Source organism: Fundulus heteroclitus, chromosome 4, assembly GCF_011125445.2.
Source record: "Fundulus heteroclitus isolate FHET01 chromosome 4, MU-UCD_Fhet_4.1, whole genome shotgun sequence".
NCBI classification, from domain to species: Eukaryota; Metazoa; Chordata; class Actinopteri; order Cyprinodontiformes; family Fundulidae; genus Fundulus; species Fundulus heteroclitus.
Genome location: NC_046364.1, coordinates 8,152,846 through 8,177,446, shown reverse-complemented (window position 1 = coordinate 8,177,446; position 24,601 = coordinate 8,152,846). Strand labels below are relative to the sequence as shown.

Below are 24,601 nucleotides of genomic sequence, written 5' to 3'. Positions count from 1 at the left end.
ACATAATTAGTGGCATCTAAAAAAATGGAAAGAATTTGTCACAACTGCAAACTAAGACGTGAGCGCCAACCAAAGCTGACAGGCCGGCCAAAGAGAAAATTCATTTAAAACGCAGCCAAGAGGTCCATGGTGACATTCGAGAAGCTGCAGAGATTTGCAGCTCAGACGGGGATTCTGTCAGACCCACAAATAGTAGACGTCCACTGAAATAGTGTGAAGGCTTTTAAAAAATGTAAAAACTCTGATTGGCAATTCGCCACAGGCCATTTAGGGAAAGAACAAATATGTGGAAGATGATGGTCCAATCAGGTGAGATGTGAACCAACGTTTTTGGCCTGAGAATAATTCCCAACAGTGAAAGATGTCCGGGGCTAGGAGCCACAAAGCTGGTCAGAGATGATGGGAAGCTGGATGGAGATAAATATGAGTTCATCCTGGAAGAAAACCCATTGGAGTCAACAAAAGACTGGAGACTGACGCAAAGTTTCAATACCAGCAAACATTAAACCTAAACATGCAGCCAGATCTTCAATGGTGATGATCAGGGATGTCAAACTCAAAAATGGATTCAAACATTGACAAAGTCCCAGGCCAGACTTGATTTAAAAATGTCAATAATTAAGGAAGCTTCTACTTCTCTTCAAATATTACAATTAGCATTTAATATGAAAACAAGTGCAAAGCTTAATATTATAATAAACACGTGGAAAAAAATGTCAAAAGATGCTTAATCTTATGTCTCTTTCTCTGTTTGTAGCCTTCTGAGTTAAATATCAATAGCAATGTTTTTACATAGGCGAACCATAAAGATCATAATTTACTTCAATAATAATCTAACAGTTTAATTCAATTCCATGGGGTTGCGAGGAAAATTGCATTATAAGGCATTCAGTAAGCCTGAGTTTCTGCACTTTGATGCCCACCGGTCCAGGCCAGATACGTGGAACCTCTTCTTCTACCCATCCATCCATCCATCCATCTTCCTCTTATTCGGGGTCAGGTAGCAGCTTCAGTAGGGAGGCCCAGACATCCCTCTCCACAGCCACTTGGGCCAGCTCCTACTGGGGAATCCCAAGGCGTTCCCAAGCCAGCAGAGAGAAATAATCCCTCCAGCGTGTCCTGGGTCTTCCCCTGGGCCTCCTCCCGGTGGGACGTGCCCGGAACACCTCACCAAGGAGGCGTCCAGGAGGCATCCTGACCAGATGCCCGAGCCACCTCAACTGGCTCCTCTCGACGTGGAGGAGCAGCAGCTCTACTCTGAGTCCTCCCCGGATGACTGAGCTCCTCACCCTATCTCTAAGGGAGAGCCCAGACACACTAATGAGAAAACTCATTTCAGCCGCTTGTATCCAGGATCTCGTTCTTTCGGTCACGACCCAAATCTCCTAACCATAGATGAGGGTAGGAACGTAGATCGACCGGTAAAGTGAGAGCTTCGCCTTTTGACTCAGCTCTCTCTTCACCAGACCGGTACAGCGTCCGCTTCACTGCAGATGCAGCACCAATCCTCCCATCAGTCTCCTGTTGCATGTATCCCTCGTTCATGAACAAGATCCAAAGATACTTAAATTTCTCCACTTGGGGAAGGACATCCTCCCCGACCCAGGGATGGCACCAGCAGAGCATTCAGGGATTTGTAGTATCAGTGGTGTACTTGCTGTCTATCAGCAGGCCAGCTGTAGAAGACCTTTTGAATTTCCTTTTGGTCCAAATTGTGAGTTTGATGCCAACGGCTTATATTACTTTTTAACACATTTCTGTTCACCAGTGCTCTGCATCCAATTTTTATAGAGCTCGAGCTATTTCAGTCTGTCAGTGTTGAAAGCTGGGAGAAAGATACCCCAGAAGGCTTGCAGCTGTACTTAAACCTAAAGAGTGGTTCTACAAAGAAATTCTTAAGGCCAAAATTCAGATTTTTCTTTGCAAATAAAAATCAAAAAACATGTTTTTTACCCTCTCTTACCCCCCACTTTGTACTTTGTGTTGGTCAATCAGTTGTTTAACATGGTTCCTATTTATAATGATACTGATCACCCTTTATTAATATAATTAAACTTTTATGGATGCATTGAGTGAATTAGTCGACATACAAGAGTGCACAAGACATCTGAGCTGGGATGATGACTAAACTATATGCTTGAGCAGAAGTGGACTGCAGGTCAAGACAAAAAAAAATGTTTCATAAAAAGATTTGCATCATTTGGAAAGTTTTTGAGTTGGAAAGGACGAAGAGCCAAGATTACAGGAAGAGAGCCGGCAGGAAAAAGCTGACCAAAGCTAAAGAGAAAGCTATAGATATTGACTATTTCCCTGAACACATCATGCTAGGGGCTGTTTTTCTCAGTCTAAAAACATCAACAGTTTCTCCACTGCTGCAAATTGCCTGAAGGGGAACAACCACCAAAGAACAAATACAAAATGATTGTACAAAAAAAAAAAAAACTTGAAAATTAAGGCGTTTCTAAAATTGGTGGGGTATTTTCTTTCAGAGAAAATGTCTGAGTGCAGAGTTTATGAAAGTATAAAGCTCCATAAGTGGTAAATATTTGCCCGTCCAGGTACCATCCATCGCATTCAGCTTTAGTTAAATTGAATCATTGATTCAGAGCTTTGTAGGTAAAGATGAAAATCTATTTGTTTCCATAAATAGGCAATAAAAAAACTTTTTTTTTTTTTTTACTAAATCAATGCCAAGCTGCTGTATAATGAGTTGCTCTGCCAGAGGCACAGCAGTAAGTTTCAAGCCGATCTGATGTTCCAGTGATGCGATAAGCAGACGACAAATCAACAAGCGTTAGCGCTGACGTCCAGATTAAAGCCAGGGCTCCTGCCATATTGGTGAAAGGACAAAGACAGGAGGATCAATGCTTTTAGAAGTCTGGGTTACTTTTTTTTTCCACATTCGGTATGGTGTCCACCATGTTGTTAATGGGTCCGATAAGTCTTAAATGATTTACTTAATTTGTGCTTCATTTATGATGGAAAACAAACAAAAACAAAAGTTTTTCTGAGTGCTTTCAGTTTGAAATATCTAAAGTTATCCAGCCGATTGGAAAATGAGGAGGTGTGATCCCTTACATACACCGTGACTTGTATGAAAACCCGGTCAGAACACCGAAAAGCTTGTAAGAGCGTCAGTACCATCGGGTCAGATCAGCAAGAGGAAAGTTTCTGTTCAGTCAAGCCTTCCAAACGCTATCACTGCTGTCCACATATCAAAATGAATTGGCCAAACGGATACATTAATGTGATGTTTTAGTCTTTTGCTTTAAAAAAAAAAATCCTGAAATTGTTTTTAGAATTCCACTAAGAAACGTATGATTGATTTTATAAAAATGTATTTGATTAAAATAACTCAGAACTTTGTCTGCGGTGCATTTCATAACTAAGCATTGATTAATTAACTGTAAAGAATCTATATCATTAAAGAGAAAAGGGAAAAACATGTAGTTCTAGAAACTTTGAACTCGTAAAATACCCATGTTTACAATAATCTTCATCCCCTGTCTACCATCATACTGACTCCTAAATGTGACTTTTCTTCAAACTGTTTCCAATATCAGAAGTTACAATTTCAAACCATAGTAAGCAGCGAATAAGTGATCGTCCCATTACTTCATCTCTGTGAACATCCAGCAGGACCCACTTACCCTGACGTTAATGGCCTTTCACTGTCTCCCTTCGCATCTCCAGCTGGGAACCAACACAGCAGGCTGAGTTTATGCCGACAAGCGGATGTCTGCTCAGGTTGTCAGTGTCTTGTTACAGCCGCTTTGTTTTTCATCCTGCAGATCCCTGGAGGTCTATGTTAGACACTTAAATAGACGTTTTATCAAGTTTTATACACGGGCCAGACGCTGCTTTCGTCTCAGATTTGCTGTCAGGGCGTGATGTTTCCACAATCTTAGAACAACAGAAATTTTGAGAAAAGCTTTCACTGCAAAAAGAGAACTAAAAATAAGTAACATTTTCTTGAAAAGAATGTATTTGCCCTTTATTTGAGCAGGTAAATAAGATTCCTTGCCAATGGAATGAGTATTTCTAGCCCTGAAATAAGATAATTAGATATACTGTACTTGAAATAAGGTGATGGAGATGAATTGTTCCTATTTTAAGTGCAAAAATCTTATTCCATTGGCAAATAGTCCTATTTACCTGCTGAAATCAAGGAAAAATACCTACATTTCAAGAAACATTTCCTTATTTTTAGCTCTATTTTTGCGGTGTTCTCCTTTGTGCTCTTGATGTCTTGCGTGACTGAATTGTGTCCAAGTTTTTAAATTTGTGACACAAACTATCACCATCAGAGGGCAGGAGCTTGATTGGGATGAACGAAAACATGTCACGACACAAACGTCATGCACCAATCTAAAGAAAGTCAGGAACAGATGGGACAGAAAAAGACATCTATAAGTCAGGAAAGGTTCACAAACCACTTTGTAAGGTTTTGGTACTCTGTGAGAACCGAGGTCCATAAAAGCAGAAAACATGGAAGGGAGGCGAGCCTTCCTAGGAGCACAGGCCTCACTCTCCGTGGTTAAGGTCAGTGTTCAGAATTCAATAATAAGGAAACTGGGCCCATCTCACATTTACCAAAAAACAAAAACAAAATGATAATCACAAAGAAAAACAGAAAGCCCTCCTGGATCAGTGCACCTGATTTCCATCACTACTCTATCTGATGATGATCCAAAGCATACCAGCTCTAAATGTTTTGTTTTTTTTAAACAAAGGTTAATAAAGGAGCCCGGTCAAAGTCTGGACCTAAAGCTGACTGAAATGTTGCACCATGACTTAAAACAGGCCGTTCACACTCTAACCCCCCACAAAGAGGCTGAATTAAAGCGATTCAAGAAAGAGAAGGGGGTAAAAAAAATGAAGTAAAGAACTCACAGATGTCTGATAGCAGCCGCTGCCGCCATGTCAACAGCTGCTATCAATGTTTTTTTTTCTCAGGTTGGTTTCTCAAGGTTGGTTTGGATAGCATTTTTTTCCAACAAGAAATTAAATCATGATTTGAAAACTGCATTAAGGATTTACCCAGGTTTTCTTTGAACTCTTGTTTGATGATCTGAAACGTGTAAGTGCAACAGGAAGAAAACACAAAAGAAATCTGCAAGGGAGCAAATACCAATGCCTGCAGAAAAAAGTAAATGAACTCTTTGAATCATGGCAAGAAGAGTGGTCAAATATCCTTACAGAAGGTTGTTTTGGATACATAAAGTGTGAGGTTTAGGGACATCTTAGTAATCTAGTTAATAAATTCCAACCGATGCGTCCAGTTCGTTTAAAACTATTTGACAGAGGTTATTTGCTGCGCTCTTCACCAGGTTCAAAATAATTGTTTGAAAAAGCCAAAATCGATTTAACTATCATGCCAAAGTAGGTAAACATCTCTCTAGAAATGTATCATCCAAACTCCATCTCAGTTTCCTGTGTACAGGGAGCACAAATTACAGCAATTCCCCTCACAGATTCATAGAGGTCAACAGATGCTATGACAACACATGCCATATTTATCAAGATATTTCAGTCCATGTGACGCCCCTGAAGCAATGTTACCAAAGTGTGGAAGGACATGACATTCTGGAAATTACAGCGGTTGCAGCCTATCTATTAAGAAAAAAAAAAAAACTCAATATAAACTTTATATAACATTATTTTATATAAACACGGAACTGTAAAGCACTTAATGCGCCCTCCAATAGTCCTGATAAGAGGGACGTGAACAAAGCTTCTGTTGCTGATGATGAATGGCTTGTTTGCATTGACTTGCCCTCAGCATTTATTAATATTAATACCTTTAATTTATTTGCAGCCTCCGCATGATGAGCTATAAAATGCTCTTGCTAGTGATAAAAGGCAAAAAACGAATAGAACTGCAACACTGCTCTGCTACTTTATGGATGGCTGACTGGACACATTTCCCCTGCAACTACTTCTACTTTATTTACAAGGTGTTTAAAAAGAAATATTTCCACTAGAGTTTTACATCCAGGTTCGGTGAGACTTGTGAATTCCAGTCCCGGTCAAGCACGTTCTTTCAGAAAATGTGACGAGGCGATGCCTCCCTGGGCACGACGACGCTTCACCTGTAGCCGACGCTCAAGGGCAGCAGAATGCGTATAAATGAGAAATGATCCTCGCAGGAGTGGTGCAGCCCTGAACCGCCGTGTCATACCGGTCCCTTTGCTACCTTAGGCCAGTGAGAGAGGAAATGAAAAGCAATAATTGTTCTTGTGTGCAGGAAACTTTGGTTACGAAACAACTTAAAGGGGGGAAAAAAGTACATATGTGTATGTTGTATTACTCAGATTACTTAAAGGCAGAGTGGCAGTTCTACTTCAACCTGTTTTTACTCTATTAAAAGTAAAGTAGCCAACCAAGAAATGACTCAAGAGTAAAAAAAAAAGGCTTCTCAAGTGCTGAGCAACTAATCATAGCATTTGATTTAATATATAAAAATGATGTAATTACACAGAAAAAAAAAACACAAAGTGGTGTACAAAGTCTTTAAAGACTGAAATAAAAAATATACGTACAAACAATAACATCATTATAAGATAAATTCAGGCAGAAGAAACACTTTTCTTTTTTTTCAACTATAATACTTATAGCAGTCAATGTGTATACACAACATCACCTAAAGTATTTGGTCATCTGCTTTTACATGTACATGAACTTTGATGACATCCTGTTCTTAATCTATAGCTTCCTGCAAAAAAAAAAAAAAACTTGATGTTGTGGTGAGTTACACTTTAAACTCCTCATTCTGCATCACTTTTTCTCTTTTTTTTGACATTTCTGGGTTGTTTTAATGTGTTGTGGGAAAACTGACATGGTGGCAAGATGCTATTACTACACAGTTAAAAAAAAATCAACATTCGCTATAGCAAGCACATTTTTAGCCACTTTATACACTTTAAAAGGATATATGCCTCTACTTTATGACATGATATGCCTTTTTTGGCTCTTGAGGGCTGGATAAACTGCCTTGATTCGGCCCGCGGGCCTTGAGTTTGACACGATCTATAGCTTTGAATTTGTTGATACATCTTCAACTGCGTTTTTTGGGGGAAGGTTGCATGGTTAGAAGTGAAAAACTGAATTTGTGCCAAAACCAGAACTGCAGCCTCCTGTCCAGTTCATCCCAAAGGTCTTCAATCAGGTCAAGTTTCTCTGCACCAAACTTTATATACCTGCAGCCATGGAAGTGACTGAAAAGAGCCAAATCCATCAATTTGGTGTCGTGCCGAGCTACCTTTGACAATAGTGTGTGGTAAAACTATGCAAAGAACTTCTTATGACAATAGCTACTGTTTATTGCATATGCACTTGACCTTCAAATGGCTCAATGGCCTCAGCTGATAGAAAATAACATAAAAACAACAAAGCTTGTGGGCGACATAGTATCACTTAAACTGTAGGTGTTTCTGGTGCATTTTTGCTAAAGTACACCTGTATCTATTCAATTAAGTTACCCACAGTGGATAGAGTAGCCAAAAATGTTTACTCTTGTAAAAGCAGAAAGTACAGTCGAGCAATACTAATCCTAAAGGTTCATTTTGTTTAAAAGGTTTCTCAAGTAAATGTAGCCCGTTACTTCACATAGCTTCCCACAAAGGGGACACGTGATGCTTTAATGCCTTCCTTATCAGAGTGAATCATTCAGCAGTGGTCTATATAAAGTGGAACTGCACTGCAAAAAGAGAACTAAAAATAAGCAAAATTTTCTTGAAATGAATGTATTTGCCCTTGATTTGAGCAGGTAAATAAGATTACTTGCCAATGGAATGAGTATTTTTACCCTTAAAATAAGATAATTAGAAATCCTGCACTTGAAATAAGGTGATGGAGATGAATTGTTCCTATTTTAAGTGCAAAAATCTTATTCCATTGGCAAATAGTCCTATTTATCTGCTCAAATCAAGGAAAAATACTTTAATTTCAAGAAAAAAATTCTTATTTTTAGGTCTATTTTTGCAGTGTGCAATGCTTTGGTCTGAATTCCTTGTTATTGTTGCCCCACAGCACCTCTTCTACCCCGGTTCTGAGGTGCATCTGTGAACAACTCGTCTGGTTCATTCCCTTTCAATATAAAGGAGGCACTTGACATTCAACAAAAAGAAAAAGTGATTGCTCCCTAAACCTAATAACTGCTTGGGCCACTCTTAATCAAGCGTATGCGATAACTTGCGGTGTGTTTTTCCAGCGCTAGGAAGGAATTTTGACCCATTCATCTCTGCAGAACTCTTCTATTTCAGGTGCTGCTTATAAGTTCTAGATTACCTGTAACTCCTCAGACTGAGGAAGTCTGTTATGGAGAAGAACCTGTCCAGTAACCTGACCCTAGCCAGATGTATTTCGCTCCGCCTAGATGTGAGTGAAGCTAGGCGGAGCGATATCAATCTGGCTAGGGTCAGGTTACCTGTCCAGAGGACCTCCTCAAATGTTTGTTTTTTTTCCACCTGGATTATTGAGATGAATCAGGGCACTCTATATGTGGTTTGCTGGGAGTCCCAAAGCTTTAGAAATGAATTTGTAATCCTTTTCAGACTGATAGATCTCAATTAATGCCTTTATTCTTGAATTTCTTTGGATCTCAGAATGGAATCTAGCTCCGGAGGATCTTTTGGTTCACCTCCCTTTGTCAGGTGAAGGTTTATGGTCGAAAACAGGTGTGGCAGTAATCAGGCCTGGCTGAGGCTAACGAAGGCAGACTTAAGTTTGATTAAAGCACAGTTAAGTTTTTAACAGGGGGGTGCAATCACTTTTTCCACACAGGGTTTGGATTTTCTTCTCCATCAATACAAGCTTTCATTTCAAAACTGCATTTTGTGTTTACTTGTGTTGATGTTGACTGATATTTAAATCTTGAAACATTTAAGTGGGATAAACACAGCAAAAAAAAAAAGAAATCAAGGCAGCGGCAAACACTTTTTCACACCACTGTGTCCCCTTTAAGCACAAGTTAAAAGCTTTAACAGTACATCATGATGTATATAATAACACTTTTCCAAGCTCAACCTTCCAGAGCTGTCTTTTATATCACTTATAAAGTATAAACGCATAAATACAAATTGAATAAGAAATCTAAAAGTTCTGGGGTAGATAAATGGTTAGATGCTGAACAAATGGATACATTTAGATGTTTGGAAAGGGATATACAATTTTTTTCTATTTTCTTCTTCCACATTTACTCAGACTTGATCCAACTAAAAGTCCTAATTTTCCATACTTTTCCAGGGTTAAGGTTAACCCTGCAGGACACATTACTGAAACTGCTCATATATGTTAAAGACCAAAGGTTTCTGACTGAACCCCAATCAATAGCAGGAAATCTTAACTTACTCTTATGTCTGGGGATCCTAAACAACAACAGCGGAAACATGGGACACAGAACACGAAGGAAATTGTTTATTAATACATGTCGTTAAGGTTAAAAATACCTTTAAATAACAGCTTTATTGTCTTTTTCATACAAACATCACACTGTAAAATGTTTCAACGGGCTAAACTTAAGAGAACACTGAGAATAGTTTTTATGTCTATAAATAAAAAAAAAAAAGGCACCAATGGTAGTTAAGATGCAAATTTGTTCCGGATGATCTCTCCACCTTCCACCTCCACCTGCTCGTAGAGCCACTTCCGGTCGCAGCGGCACTCCACCCCGCACTTTCTGGAGCCGCACTCGGGGCACGGGTAGAAGCAGCCCATACAGTCCACATCCAGGCAGTCGCACATGTCTTTGCCGTTGGACAGCAGCCGGCCCTTGCTGTCGTAAACTTTGCTTTTAGCCGCGCCGCTCTGCCTGCAAGACGAAGATTTAAAGGTGACGTGATGCGGTCTGCAGCCTCGTCTCGTTTTCCCCTGGCCTCTTCCTCCCCCTTCATTATACTTTCTATAATTACTTTTACACTTGTATTATATCGCACATTATGACAGTGTGAAATTATCACCGCCAAATATAAACCGTCCCTGCCGATACGTCTCCGTTAACACTGCCAGCGCCTAACGCCGAGCGGCAATGTCAGCTAACATGAAGGAGTCAGTGAGGAAAAAAAAAAAAACCTGGGGACAGTTTTGTCTTTCACTTCATTATGAAACATTCAGATTTCAATGATCTAATTAAACAAACCACAGCCAAAAGGAAAGTCCATGCTTCTGAAAACTATTACAGGAGTTTTTTTTCCATTAATCCATTACTGCTGTAGTGGAAAAATGCCAGTTCTGTATTAAATTGTCAATTATAGGGAGGAATACACAATATTCAATAACCTCAGAAATCTCTTCCCAGCGGCTACCTAACGTTTCAATCAGTTAAATCAGTGGGGGAAAAAAAGAGGAAATTGCATAAAGGAGAATAATTTCCACATAAATCTAATGCTTAAGGCACATTTAGACGATGCGTCCTGGAATGTTCCCTCACGGGACTTAATTTCCCTGAACTTTGTGTTTAACCCTGTCCGTCAGTGGTTTGCGTTTCCACTGTGGGGTCCAAAACGGGCCCATTTATGTAAATTATGTCGGCTGACGGCGAGCGGCTCCTCTGCTCCTCTGCTTTTGGCATCAGTGATCTGGGGATTCTGATCGCCGCAGCAGAAGAGTTTGAAATGTGATTAAAACCGTGAGTCACACAAATACAGCAATAACACCAGAATGTCTTCTGACAATTAGGGTCTAGAAAGGACACAAACTCACTCCAAACTTTGTGGGGATGTGAAGCTAGAATGGATTTTCATAGAACTGTGCTGAACCCGTCTGTGGTTATATGTGGAGGAGAGAGAAAAGCAGCTCCACTTACGAAAATAAAAAGCTGATTTTAAGCTATAAAAATATCACCAGCGACTGCGCTTAGCTATGTATGTCGAGTCAGGTATAATCTTAGGAAAATGTGTAACTGTGAGAAACTTTATATGAATTTTGCCCCCACAAAAAAAATCATAATTAAAATAAAAAAGCGCTTTAGAACATTAGTCTGTGATTATATATATATATATATATATATATATATATATATATATATATATATATATATATATATATATATATATATATATATCTTAGTGTACTGAGTCACTGAAATAAATGAACTTTTCTTTGAAACCTGAAACAGGTTGATTGTTTTAATTTAATTAGACAGTCTAACATTACAGATTTTGAGCCACAAAAATGAATTTCAAAGGTCTTCGGATTTTAGGAATGACACAGAAAGACACGTTGATATAATCACATTTCAATGTGTGCAAGATAAAACACAGATCACTGCTGTTTGGTCGACAGAAAATATACCTTTTAGACGAGTTATAATAAATATGTTATTTTATAAAATGTAAGATTTTATTAACAAACTAATATTTATTGCTACATAAACACACAAAAGTACCGAAAATTGGTACCGGTAAGTACCGGTATCGATTCAGAGGTACTGGGTATCGGTACAAATGTGAAAGGTACCCATCCCTGTTTCTATTCTAAATCCAGTTTCTGCTGTGGAAGTAACAGCAGTAAATGAATGGACCTATAAAAATGTCCCTACAGTTGTTGGGCAACATGATGACAAGAACGACACAGGGGTGTCAAACTCATTTCTATATTGGGCAACTTTGGCATCATAAAGTCATTAAAAGGGCCGGTTGTACGTCTATAGATGATACTTTTGATTTGATAATTTCATTCCAGTTTACATAAAAATGTTTAAAAAATGCACAGTAACATAAGATTTGCACCCTTAGACCCATTTGAATAGTTTATCTGCAAAGAAATGTTGATAATGGGGTGAGTTACACTTTAAACTCCCATCATTCTGCATCACTTTTTCTCTTTTTGGACATTTCTGGGTTGTTTTAATGTGTTGTGGGAAAACTGACATCTAGTGGCAGGATACTGTTACTACACAGTTAAAAAATAAAACAATTGCTACAGGAGGCACAGTGTCAGTCACTTTAAACTCTTTAAAATGATATATGCTTTTACTTTATGACATGACAGGCCTTTTTGGCTCTTGAGGACCGGATTAATTGCCTTGACGGTCCGGATTCGGCCCGCCGGCCTTGTGTTTGACACGTGTGCTTCAACAGAAGCAGGAACTGGTTCCAGTACCAAACTGGAACCAGTGATCACTTATAGTTCATTTCACAGGAACCTTCACCCAGCAACCACAGCCGTCTTCCAGGACTCTGCCAGGGCCCCGTCCGTCTCCACTGCAACTACTTGGGTAAAAATAAATTACCAGAAAATGTACGCCAGAAAAAGACCCTGGTAGGCAGGTAGTACTTTCTGATTAAACCTAACTATTGAGTGAAGTCTATGATAGGCACAGTGCTGCTAAGCATTTTACATTGGCTGAACTTTCTCTGCATTATATTTTAGTAGTTTGGAGCAACTCTAAGCAATTTCATTCCACACAGTTTTACTGCTAAAGGTCCTCTGGGGACATAATGTTGCTCATATTTTTAAAATGTATAATAGAAGCAACTTTTACCAATGTTTTGGACCATATTTGCTGGAAAACAATATGAGGTTATCTTGTGTTGGCCTGAGTTCACAGTTATTTGCTGCAATCCACAGCTGCTGGGGGCATCAAGTCTTAGTTTTAGTATTTTTCAGTGGATGGATGTGTCTGAATGGCAGCATAAACGCACACAGCAACCAACCCAGGAGAGATTAATAGTTCTGGCTAAAAGGGTTGGCTAGGTAAAGAGTTCTGAAGAATCTTAAATGAAAAATGCCTCAACGATCCCTTCTTTCTGTTTCCAATGCTAAATAACAGGTTCTGGCACTAGAATAGATAAATACAGTGATAAATGCATTTGTGGTTCCTTGGTACCAAGTCTTTGCTGGACCAGAGGAACTAAGAAAACCACCACAAGAGCCGAGGGTGGGACTAAGGAGACCAACAATTGATTGAAAATTTAAAACTCAAACCAGTACAATAATTATAATTATACTAGTTCACCACATGCTTAACATGAACTGGTTGTTTGCCGTCTCGTCTTCCTGCATATTGTTTGGATTGTGTAATGGTTTCAGCTCTGGCCCTGGTCCAGCACTGGAACAGATAGGTAAAGATCCGAAGTAACCTCACCTGTCAGACAGCTGTTTTCCTCCACGGCCTCCTCGTCCTCCCTGCAACAACTTACATTTCACTATAAATCCTTTGGGAGATATCATTTAGAGACTAGGCATAAAAATTCAAGCCTGGTTTCCAGCAATTAAAATAATTAAAAAGAAGAAAATGACATTACGTACAACTGAAACTGGATATTTTCATACACCAATTAAAAGAGACACAGCATTCTTTCCTCAGTCACGCTAATCAGAATGACTATTTCCCATTTCACGTCAGTTTGGTTTAGCAAAAATTATTAATATTTGCCATTTTCTTTCTGTCTTTAAAGTCAGACGTTGGCATAAACTAAGAGGACTATGTCTTAAAACAATTTGGGAAAGCCCAGAGCATGATGTCGTGGCCTTTCTAAGCTTTGGATACGTTCATTAACAACATCTGAGTGAAACTGAGACAGGCAGGTAGATGAAACAACCCGTCTTTATGTGGTATCCAGCAAAAATAAAAAGCAATTATACCAAATGTCATCCCCCTCCCCCCCCAAAAAAAAGAAACTCACCCTCATTCCTCCTCTTTTTTCTCTCCGCATAGCTGTCTCCCTCGTTCGGTCTCTGTCTGCTTGCATCCCCATCTGATTGGCTGCATTTGTTTCTTTCGGTACTACTCCTCTTTTACGGAGTTCGATCTGTGAAATGTGCAGATTTATCGGCTCACTTCACGTGGAAACAAATTATATTTTTTTTCCCCCGTTTTGTTGCCAAAACACAGAATGAGAAGGGAAGAAACATGCTCCCACCTTGGAGGTCTCCTGTCCCGGGGAGAATATGGTGGGAACGGCGTCCTCCCTCAGGAACTGCTTTCCGTTGTAGTCCCTGAAGCAGTCGGTCCGGAAGTGCTCCGAGCAGAGGCAGGTGTTGGCCGTTGGGATGAAGTTTTTCATCCCCAGGCTCTGGACCCATTTGGTGGCAAGCTGAGGTTTGCTAAGAGGGAATCTGACAAACAGAGGAGAGGGAAGGCGCTATAAACCAGGAGGAAGAACCGGACAGCCCTGTGTCACTATGAAGTTCAGGGCTGCCCAAGCTCAGTCCTTGGAAGCTACTATCCTGTAACTTTTAGATGCATCCCTTCTCCAAAACAGATGAATTCCCTCATCGTCATCATCTCACTAGGTCATAAAGAAGCCATTCATGTGATTCGCGTGTGTTGGAGGTAGGGCTGAACGATTTTGGAAAAGAATCTAATTGCGATTTTTTTTCTTAATATTGTGATTAAATAAATTTATCATGTCTTTTTAAACTTATACAAACAACAAATCTATTTGTTTCCTCACCGTGCGGATTAGTTGCTAAGAGACTCGCAGCATCTAAACTTGGTGCAGAAATGATTGCGTTCTGCCTACGATATATTTCAACCAAAATTGCAATTTTGACTTTTCTCTGCATTAACCACAAGCAACAAAAATGGCCTCTAAATAAAGATGTTTGTAAACAAGGACTATTTTAAATATGAACTTTTAATGTTTCTATTGATCAAAATATTATTCAAGAAAACAGCTTTTAATTGATTTGGACATCAATCCTTGTTGAACATAAAGTGCAAAGTGCAACCAACAAGTACGTCTATGTATTAAACTGATTGACCAGAACTTAATGCTATGTATGATTTATATAAACTGTAAAACAAGTAATAAAATTAGATTATCTCACTGCTGGAGCAAACCCACTTCAAACATTTTACTGACACCTAAAGGACGTGTATAATTCACTAATTGTTACAGAGCCAAAAATTGCAGACCTCTGCGATTTGGAAATTGCGTTTTTTAAAATCGCGATTATATTGAAAATGCGATTAATTGTTCAGCCCTAGTTGGAGGACAGGTGCATCATAAAGGGGACACCAAAATCCAAATTTTTAGACCTTAAATACATTTTGTTGTGTCTCTAGAAGTGCAGGAAATGTGACTGTAGTCTCTCCAGGTGCTGTGTAGATATATTGATATTCTGATTGGGTTATATTTCTCAAGCCATTCAGTCTTCTGTTAGTTAGTTGTTTTTTTTTAACATTGATGTCACAATGTTTGCCGCACACCCCAGAACAGGGGTAAAAGAGAGTAATGTCGGTAAATTAATTCATGACGAATTCAGACCAAATCATTGCAGTTTCACTTTATACAGATCACAGCTGGAGGATTTCAATGTGAAAAGATGATATGTCTCCTTTAAAGTTGCAAGAATAAAGCTCTCTGGGACAGAACTTGGGCATCCATGATGTATTATTGTTGTTTTTTTATTGCTTAAACTATATAATGATGGCTTCAGCTGATCCAAAACACCCCTACTAGAATTCTGAAGACTCAACAAGAGAGATCTTAGTTCTCCTATTTTAGCTTCCCTTCACTGGGTCCCTATTAAATTCAGAAGAGAATCTCCTTGTCATGTATGAAGCTCTTAATAATCAATTCCCATCATATATCAGAGCTCTGATTACTCCGTATGTTCCTAACAGAGCACTTTGCTGTTAGACTGCAGGTCTGCTGGTGGTTCCTGGAGTCTCTAAAAGTAGAATGGGAGGCAGATCGTTAAGGGTAGGGCTGGACGATAATTCAATAACAATATTTATTGATCAATAGACATGTCGTAGATAGAAAAAAAATGGTCAATAAAAAGTTCAATAGAAGTTTTTGTTCCTTTTGCATTTTAGGTTTATAGCAGACCCCAACAGCTCTTCTTCCAGAATGGTCCTGTATTTGGCTCCATCCATCTTCCCATCAATCTTAACCATCTTCCCTATATATAGTGCAAGTGTCTTGCACTATGAACTCATAATTTAATATACTATTAAATTCATGGCTTAAACTTATGAAGTGATAAAATGTGGTGTGTAGTATAGTTCTTAGAAATTTCTATAGTAACATTCACTACAGGGTTCTTTATGTTTTTGATGCTACCATGCCTGAAATTCCCACTTGGATGTTTGTTTACAGGATTTAGAACAAAAAGGGATAAATGATTATTATTATGACTAAACCGCTTTATAGGGCAGCACAGTGGCCATGCAGCATGGACATCCTGCCCTTGCCCTGGGTCTTTCTGCATGGAGTTTGCATGTTCTCCCTGTGCATGCGTGGGTTCTCTCCGGGTACTCCGGCTTCCTCCCACAGTCCAAAAACATGACTGTTAGGGTGTTTTCACTGACGTCACTGGCCAACTTCCGGTCCGCCATATTGGGTGGCACACTTCCTTATCTCTAGTTGTCTTACACATATTATCGTATCGCGAATGGATAAGTACGCCAGCACGCTAGAGCGACCAGATAAGGACGTATATCTGAGGAAATGTTCCGTGATCGACCATATGGACCCCTATGCCCTCCACGGTGCCTTGTTTAGCCGTAATCCAGATGCATTACCTGGTGTTCGGTGAAAACCCTCTGCACACTCTTGAGGAAATGAGAGCTTACAGGGATCTAGAGGCTCACAACCAGTTCACATCTGGTTATGTACATCAAGGAAATCGCCATCATACGTGGACGGGTGAGTTTTAATAAGATGGTAAAAATGTAAACAATCCGACGCAAATGTGTCGCATGCTTCTGCGGTGGCTGGCGGCCGGCGGCGGGCGGTGCGCGAAGGCGCACCGCCCGCCGCAGGGCGGACGGGCTCTGGGCCGATCGACGCCGCTCGCGGCTTTAATTATTTAAGCAGAACAATGACCAGTGCAAAATTAAGTTGTATTTACCGTATTGGCGCCGGTAGGAGCTGCAGATCATAAAGCCAGCAAACAGTGGGAACACAGCAACTCGTTCAAAGGTAAGCTGTGCTCAGCCGGGTTAGCACATGCTAACCGTTAGCGCTAACAACCACTCACGCATGTAATGTACTTTTAACTAGCTGCTATGTGTTTCAAACGTTTAGAACACACTCTCATTGACATCGGGATACTGTGGAAAGTTATGATCGGTCGACTTACAGCCGCGATCCAAGCGAGCCGACGACTCTTTGTTATCGCTAACAGTTGTTCTCCGTGGTTGCGCCTCCAGGCAGGAAAGCGGTGGAAAATTAATCTGTTTCTATGTTTTTCCCATGGCGATCATGTGTTGCGCTGTTACAGCCCACAATACAGCAACGGTTTACCATGGTTGAAATCAAGTTAAGGTGAAATTAATCAAATTAAAACACGGCTGAGAGAGGGAGTACAGTACGCGGTAGTAATAGGCAGTAGAGGCGGCGGAGGCAGTCAACATGACAGCCGCGGAAAGTAATAAGTCATGACGCCCAAGCCCTATTATTAATATATTCTTCTTACATGTTTTAAATACTTAACAGTTAATAGGGCTTGGTCGTCATGACGTATTACTTTGTGTGGCCGCCATATTGAAAGCCTCCGCGGCTCCGCCCCCGCTACTCAGACTACTGCCTATGACTACCGCATACTGTACTCCCTCTCTCAGCCGTGTTTTAATTTGATTAATTTTACCTTAACTTCATTTCAACCATGGTAAACCGTTGCTGTGTTGTGGGCTGTAACAGCGCAACACATGATCGCCATGGGAAAAACATAGAAAATGGGTTAACTTTCCACCGCTTTCCTGCCTGGAGGCTCAACCACGGGAGAGACAACAAGCGCAATGGAGTTGTCGGCTCGCTTGGATCGCGGCTTTAAGACTACCGATCATAACTTTCCACAGTATCCCGATGTCAATGAGAGGGTGTTCCCTCCATTTTCATTCTGGTAAGTTAAAGCTGCACGGTTTTATTTAATAGCCTACAGTTTCTTTCCTTCAGCCGCACACCACATACATGCACATAAATACTAAAACGGCAGCGGGAAAAGGCTCAAATACGTGAGAAACCCGGAGGGTTTAGGGAGGGCTGGCAGTTAATGTTACTAACTAAACCTTTGAAACACATAGCAGCTAGTTAAAAGTACATTACATGCGTGAGTGGTTGTTAGCACTAACGGTTAGCAGGTGCCAGAGCCCGTCTGAGCACAGCTTACCTTTGTGTGAGTTACTGTGTTCCCACAGTTTGCTGGCTTTATAATCTGCCGCTCCTGAACCCATCCATTCGTGAACTGCACATGAGACTCCAAGGATTTGTAGCTTTGGAACTTTTATGAAGTCTAGGCGCTCACACCACAAACTAGGTAGCCGAAGACGTCTGATATGCAAAACAGTGGCAACAAGTGGTCGTCGGCGCTCCATAATAATGCTGATTTTGTCAACATACCGGTCCCTGGCTTCTCTATTTAGTGTGTCCCGGTAAATTTCAGATCCTTTTCGGGATTTTAACATTTTTTCTATCTATTCTTTCTCAACTCTACTTCTAGGTCTCTTCGTTCAACAACGTTATGTCAGAGGTATTTTAACGTTGCGTTGCTGTCAATATGGCCGCCACGTCCCATAATGCAACGCGGATCCCGAGCCCTATTACCTGTGACAAAGTGAACACCGCAGACTCTGGCGTATTCCAGCTTAACACCGTCCAAATCGGACCTGGATATGGCGTTGTTCAGACAGCTGTTTTTTTTTTTTACACTGATTCACTATTACGGCTGGTAGGCGATAGAAAGCGTTGATCTCCACCTCCATGGGCCGTGCAACCAACCATTAAACACGTTTTCCCCATTGTTCACTTCCAATACTGCCTAAGGCGTCATACAATGCAGGTCAACGGTGCGAAACGACTGCCACCCAATATGGCGGACGCGCTGAGTAGTCACGTGAGCGTGACGTCAGCTGAAAACACCCTAATAGGGCCTCTCTAAATTCTCTAAATTCTCCTTAGGTGTGAATGTGTGCGTGAATGGTTGTTTGCCAGGTTTCACTGGCGACCTGTCCAGGGTGTACCCCGCCTCTCACCCATTGACAGCTGGTGATAGGAACCAGCACCCATCGCAACCCACAAGGGATAGACGTGTTAGAAGATGGATGGATGGATAAATCACCTTATTTTACCACGTTTAAAAGCAACTTACTGTATCGAGTATAAATCTATTTTCAAGTGTAACCAAGGCAAGGCAAATTTATTTGTATAGCACATTTCAGTACAAAGTGCTTTACATGATTAAAATATAGGAAAATAAAAACTGAATAAAAAGCAAATTGGAATGAAATGTGGAATAAAATAAAACAAAATAAAACATGGAAACTAAAAAGCAAATATTAAAAACAGCTGGACTACAAACTTGAACTAATGATGTTTCAGTAAAACAGTTTAACTAGAACAGTCGAAGGCAATCCGACACAAATGTGTTTTTAATCTTGATTTTAAAAGAACTCAGGCTTTCAGCACTTTTACAGTTTTTTAGGTTTTTAGAAGCATTTAAAAAAACAACGACACAAGGTTTGTTTGTTTGCTGATAACCACAGTTACAAAGCTCACGTTTCTGCAGCACTTAAAAAAAACACGTCCGAGTTTGTTAACAGTGGCAGACCTACCTGTAAAATCGTATCTCCGACCCCTTTACAAACTTATTACTGCACCCCGGCGCAGCACAAATGACGGGCATGCTGGTTTATTTCAAAGAAACAACGCAGAAATGCAGCAAGATGCACTGAAAACGTGCAGAAAATAACAAACAATCGAGATCAGATCAGGCTTCCGTTCTCCCTCTTCGTCTGCTTCCTGTTCAGCGCTGATGGAGTCCGCCCCCTAGTGGCCGTCTGTGTAGTTAACAGGAAAATGGAAAGTAGCCAGAATCTTCCATTTGGCAAAAGAACACCAACTAAAGTGTTTTGTTTTTTTAACTTTCTTTTAAATGTTTGATTTATATCTGAGCGTGTACGGTTGAAAACATTTTCAGGTTGTTTGAGAAGAGTGAATGAAGCCACTTCAAACAACATAAACCACCTTTAAACAAAGGATGAGAATGGGGCCTCACAATTCAGCTTTTATAAACATTTAAGTAAGTATTTTAAACCCAGTCCGCTTCAAACGCTCCTGCAGGTGACCCAAATATCTCTCAGGAATGCAGGACAACAACAGCAGTGTTTTGTTAGGAGAGTTTAATCTGAATGTGAATGTAGATGTTCAGACTAACTATTTTTAGAATAGAACAGTAGTTCTTTCCTGTCCCACTAAGGGAATATTCAAGTGGATCAGCAGCAAATTAAAAGCCGACGAAAGCATACAAGGCTCACACAAAGTTACACGGCAAGAAAGCTACTAAAGAAAATCCATCCAGAGCCACATTTGTTTCAATCTGTTTGGAACATCTCCCTCTTTAGCCCTGGATTATGAAAGATCCGTGGGCCGAGAGCAAAAAGCCCCATTTTTTTGTTTTTAAATGGATATATATATATAGATATAAATATGGCTTCTCTAAATTGTCCTTTGGCGTGAATGGTTGTTTGTCCTGTTTGTCTCTGTGTTGCAATGCAACAGACTGGTGACCTGTTCAGGGTGTACCCCGCCTCTCGCCCAGTGAACGCAGCAACCCCTGTGACCCCATGAGGAATTAAGCGGGTCAGAAAATGGATGGATGATATATATATATATATATATATATATCACCAAACTTGGTGATATATATCTATATATATATATATATATATATATATATATATATATATATATAGATAGATAGATAGATAGATAGATAGATAGATAGATATTTTTATTGAAAATATATATTTACTTTTTTCCTTCTTTGTATATTTGTACTTAAAATGTCTTTTTTGAGGACAAAGTGGAATCGAATGCAAATTACTTGTTTGTATGTACAAACTTGGTGATAATGACATGGGCTTTACCTCTGCCCAGGAGTTTCCATTCATAAATTCTCCTTCAGTCCATGATTGATTTATTAACGTTTCTTGTCTGTGTCAGGTCTATTTGAGATAAGATAAGATAAGATAAGATAAGATAAGCTTGATTGATCTCACGTTGGAGAAATTCACTTGTCCCATCTGTCAATAGTCAGAAGAAGGTGGCAAAAGTAAGAAAAGGTGCAACAGTTACATACAGTGTATCTTCATATGTACAGTGGATCAAGAAGACTGCTGGATCAAAAAGACATCCGCTTCATTATTATCATTATTTTTATTATTATTATTATTGCCTTTATTACTTTATATTTTATTATAATTATAATAAGGATTATTATTTTAATATTATTATTGCCTTTATTACTATTGATTTTATTATAATTATAATTATGACTCTTATTATATGATTTTTATTATTAGTAGCAGTATATTATTGTTGCTATTATTAATAATAATAATAATAATAATAATAATAATAAAATCAATAGTAGTAAAATCAATAGTAGTAAAGTCACTAATAATAATAATAATAATAATAGTAATAATAAAGCAGAAATGGACCTGACACTATTATTATTAATTATTATTATTATTATTATTATTATTATTATTATTATTATTATTATTATTATTATTATTATTATTATTATTATTATTACTAATACTCATATTTTCGCGTTGAAATTCATGGCGGATGCCTGTCAGACAAAACGCGGGGCAGTAAACGCGGCGCTGCTCAGGGGCGTCTCAGTCACATGATCTAACTACGCTGGCTAGCTTGCTGGCTAGCCTGTTAGCTTTGCTTGTCAAAGCCGTAGTCCGGAACCACGTAGAGGACCGAATCTGGACGGACAACCCGTGATCGAGGCGTGAGCCTTCTGGCAAGTATAGAGCTGGCTGTTGTTTGTCTTTGCCGAAAGTGTTTGGGAGATCCGGAGGCTGAAATCAACCCCGGAGGCTGAAATCAACCCCGGAGGCTAAGTTCAACTTGTTTTCGTCCTGACGTTCATCATGTTGGCCTTGCTGTGTGGGCTGACCACCAGGCTAAGCTCCCCATGAACAACCCCGTTGCTGCTACTGCAAGTGTTTCCGGTAGTGACCACTGACCACTCTGCCCTGCTAATGTTCTGACCCCCCAAAAAAACAGAAATGTTGATGTTTATGCGGGTTTAGCATGAGCTACGTGTCAAAGAGCTAACATTAGCAGCGAAAGTGTGGGTCGAAAAAATATATAAAAATAGTCCCAGCTCGGTCACTGTAAAAAAAAAAAAAAAAACTCCTCTGACATATGAGCTGGCTGTTCGTGTATCTCAGCTGACATAAAGACATATTTAAATAAGTTTGACAAAAACCCAGCCAGGTTTAAAGTGTTCCCCTTTAGTTGTTGCAGCTCTGCCTGGACAGGGTTGAAGCCAGACAAAAGAGCCTAAATGGGAGTTCTTGGGGAAGCAGTGGACATAAAAAAAAAAAAAAAACAAATGAGAAGAAAAAGAAGCCTCAAAAGTGTTTATGGCATAGCCAGCTAACATTTCAACCTGTCATGGTGTTGATGTTTTGTCTTGGTGTGAAATAAGATGTAGGGAGTCTTATGAAGTGATGCAAATGCAGAGCTGTGTGGCCATTTAGAAAGTCTGGCCCTTTGTTCCACTGATTTGTTATGTTTGGCATTGAGGGATGAAAGCTGGGAAGGTTTGATGCACAGGAAGCAGGAAGTCTGTCACAGACAGCAATTTCTCCATTAGTATGACCGTATGAAATTACCTCAGAGATGATCAAAAGAACTGGGATGTTCTCCTGCATGGCAAAAGAAACCATTTCACCTGGAAGAGCATTAACACTACCATTCAATTATACAAGGGTAACGTATGCAGGCTATGAGCTTACAGTGTTTTTAAATCTAACATTTCAGTGTAATTTATGTCCCTCAGTTTATATTGAAACAAAACCCCTGAAAGGTTGTCAGACACAAAAAAAATCCTTAACTTCTTTCTTCTTTTTTTAAATATTGCAGTGAAACATTTAGCATATTCTCAATGAATGCTCTATCTATCTATCTATCTATCTATCTATCTATCTATCTATCTATCTATCTATCTATCTATCTATCTATCTATCTATCTATCTATCTATCAAAGTAAGAGCATTATGCTTTGAAACACACTCACATTTATCTTGTTATTTCGTAAACAGAAAAACTATAGTAAATTCCTGCAATTTAGATGGTAGCTCCTCTCTTAAATCGGTTGATTTTTTCTTTATTTTTCTTTTGCTATTTAGACAGTTGGAAACATTACCTAACAGATTATTTGGTTGATTTAAAGAAAAAGAAAAAAGAAACAAGAACAAAACAACTTTAATAAGATTCCAACACTGCACCCAAATCATGACGCCCAACAAGAGGTTTAAAAAAGAAAAAGATGAAACACCTCTTCATTGGGCTTCCTTTCTAATATCTGATGATTGTCAACACTGCAACCAGCTAGAGTAGATGAAGCAGAACATGAAGCAACCTGCGTCACCATCAGATTATAGTAACCTACCTGCGAATTTAAATATGAATTGTATCAATGGAACGTATAACGGCATGGCTCTCATCTTTTTATCATGTCCAGCGCTACGGTGACCCGACATAATTCTCTGCTCTGCTCGGCCCCACCCCGTGTCAATCTCGCAAATAAGTCAGAAGAAGTAAAACCATCAGGGTGGATCTGCAAGCAGTAAATGAATCACTTCTTCTTCTACTAGGGCGTGCATGAGAACACCGACATCAGTGTGGCGCCTGGGGATCCTCACAATCACTGACGACTTCGTTTCACACCAGATCGTTGCTGAATGTGGGAATTCTGCTTTTAGAGTCGCGCCCCTCGGTGCGCTTTGAGGAAGCCACGTTTCCCACCCAGATTTGCTGACTGTGTCTTTTTACTGATGCCCCTACCTATATTCTCTGGGGATATTTATTCAAAGGTTTGCTGACGGGGGATTTTTTAAGAAGTTCAATTTTACAAATGACTTTGTTTGACCAGCGTATTTTTAACCCACCTGCTAAGTAGCCGCTAAAAATGGAGTATTAGTGTCACTGGAAGAAAATTAAATAGGAGGGTTTTTTTTGTTGGCTACTTATTTTAGGATTAAAGTCAAAATCGGTTTGATCAAACCAAGATCGGTTTGATCTTTGTTTCTGGTGACACAAAAGCGCTGCAACTAAACACTTTCCTATGAAGGATTACTAAAATAACGTGCCATCCCAACGCACACCACACACGCTCCGAAAGAAAACAGAAGTTTTAGCGTTCCACCTTTTCTTTTAGTTTTTATTTTTATGTATACGTCATTAGCGCACTCTGGTTGCATGCAAAATTTTTATGGAAGATTATCAAATCCTGCTGGCGTATTAGTTGTTATTTTGGTGTTTTATGCTTTGTTTTTGCTCAATTTGTTAGTAAATAAAGCCACTCATGTTTATTTATAATATAAACAGAAGTACGTACTGCGCATGCACAGCAGGGGTTAAAACAAGGAAGCGGCTAATGGCAATTAGCATCTGTAGATCGTTTTATTTAATTAATAATGTTTGGTCTTTGATTACGGCAAGCTGTTGCTTTACTGCTAGGCGTTGCAGAGGATCAGGTTCAGTCCAGGATTATTTAATTTTGATTAATTAATTAAGCAAACCGCCATTATGATAGTTCTGCAATACTGTCACTAGATGGCGCCACATCTGTTTATATTTTCTATCACGCTCGATGCTGGGGCTATTTTTTTTAT

General features: G+C 39.5%; 1 protein-coding gene across 1 annotated transcript; it reads right to left on the bottom strand.

Moving 5' to 3' along the window:
* Positions 1–9,402: 9,402 nt before the first annotated feature.
* Positions 9,403–19,699, bottom strand: LOC105930183 (ADP-ribosylation factor-like 14 effector protein). Its single transcript, XM_012868259.3, has 5 exons — positions 19,508–19,699; positions 13,866–14,061; positions 13,629–13,754; positions 13,088–13,128; positions 9,403–9,811 (listed from the first exon to the last, which is right to left on the bottom strand). Exons 1-5 carry the CDS (start codon positions 19,576–19,578, stop codon positions 9,583–9,585), a joined length of 663 nt encoding a protein of 220 aa, XP_012723713.1. The 5' UTR covers positions 19,579–19,699; the 3' UTR covers positions 9,403–9,582.
* Positions 19,700–24,601: the final 4,902 nt, after the last annotated feature.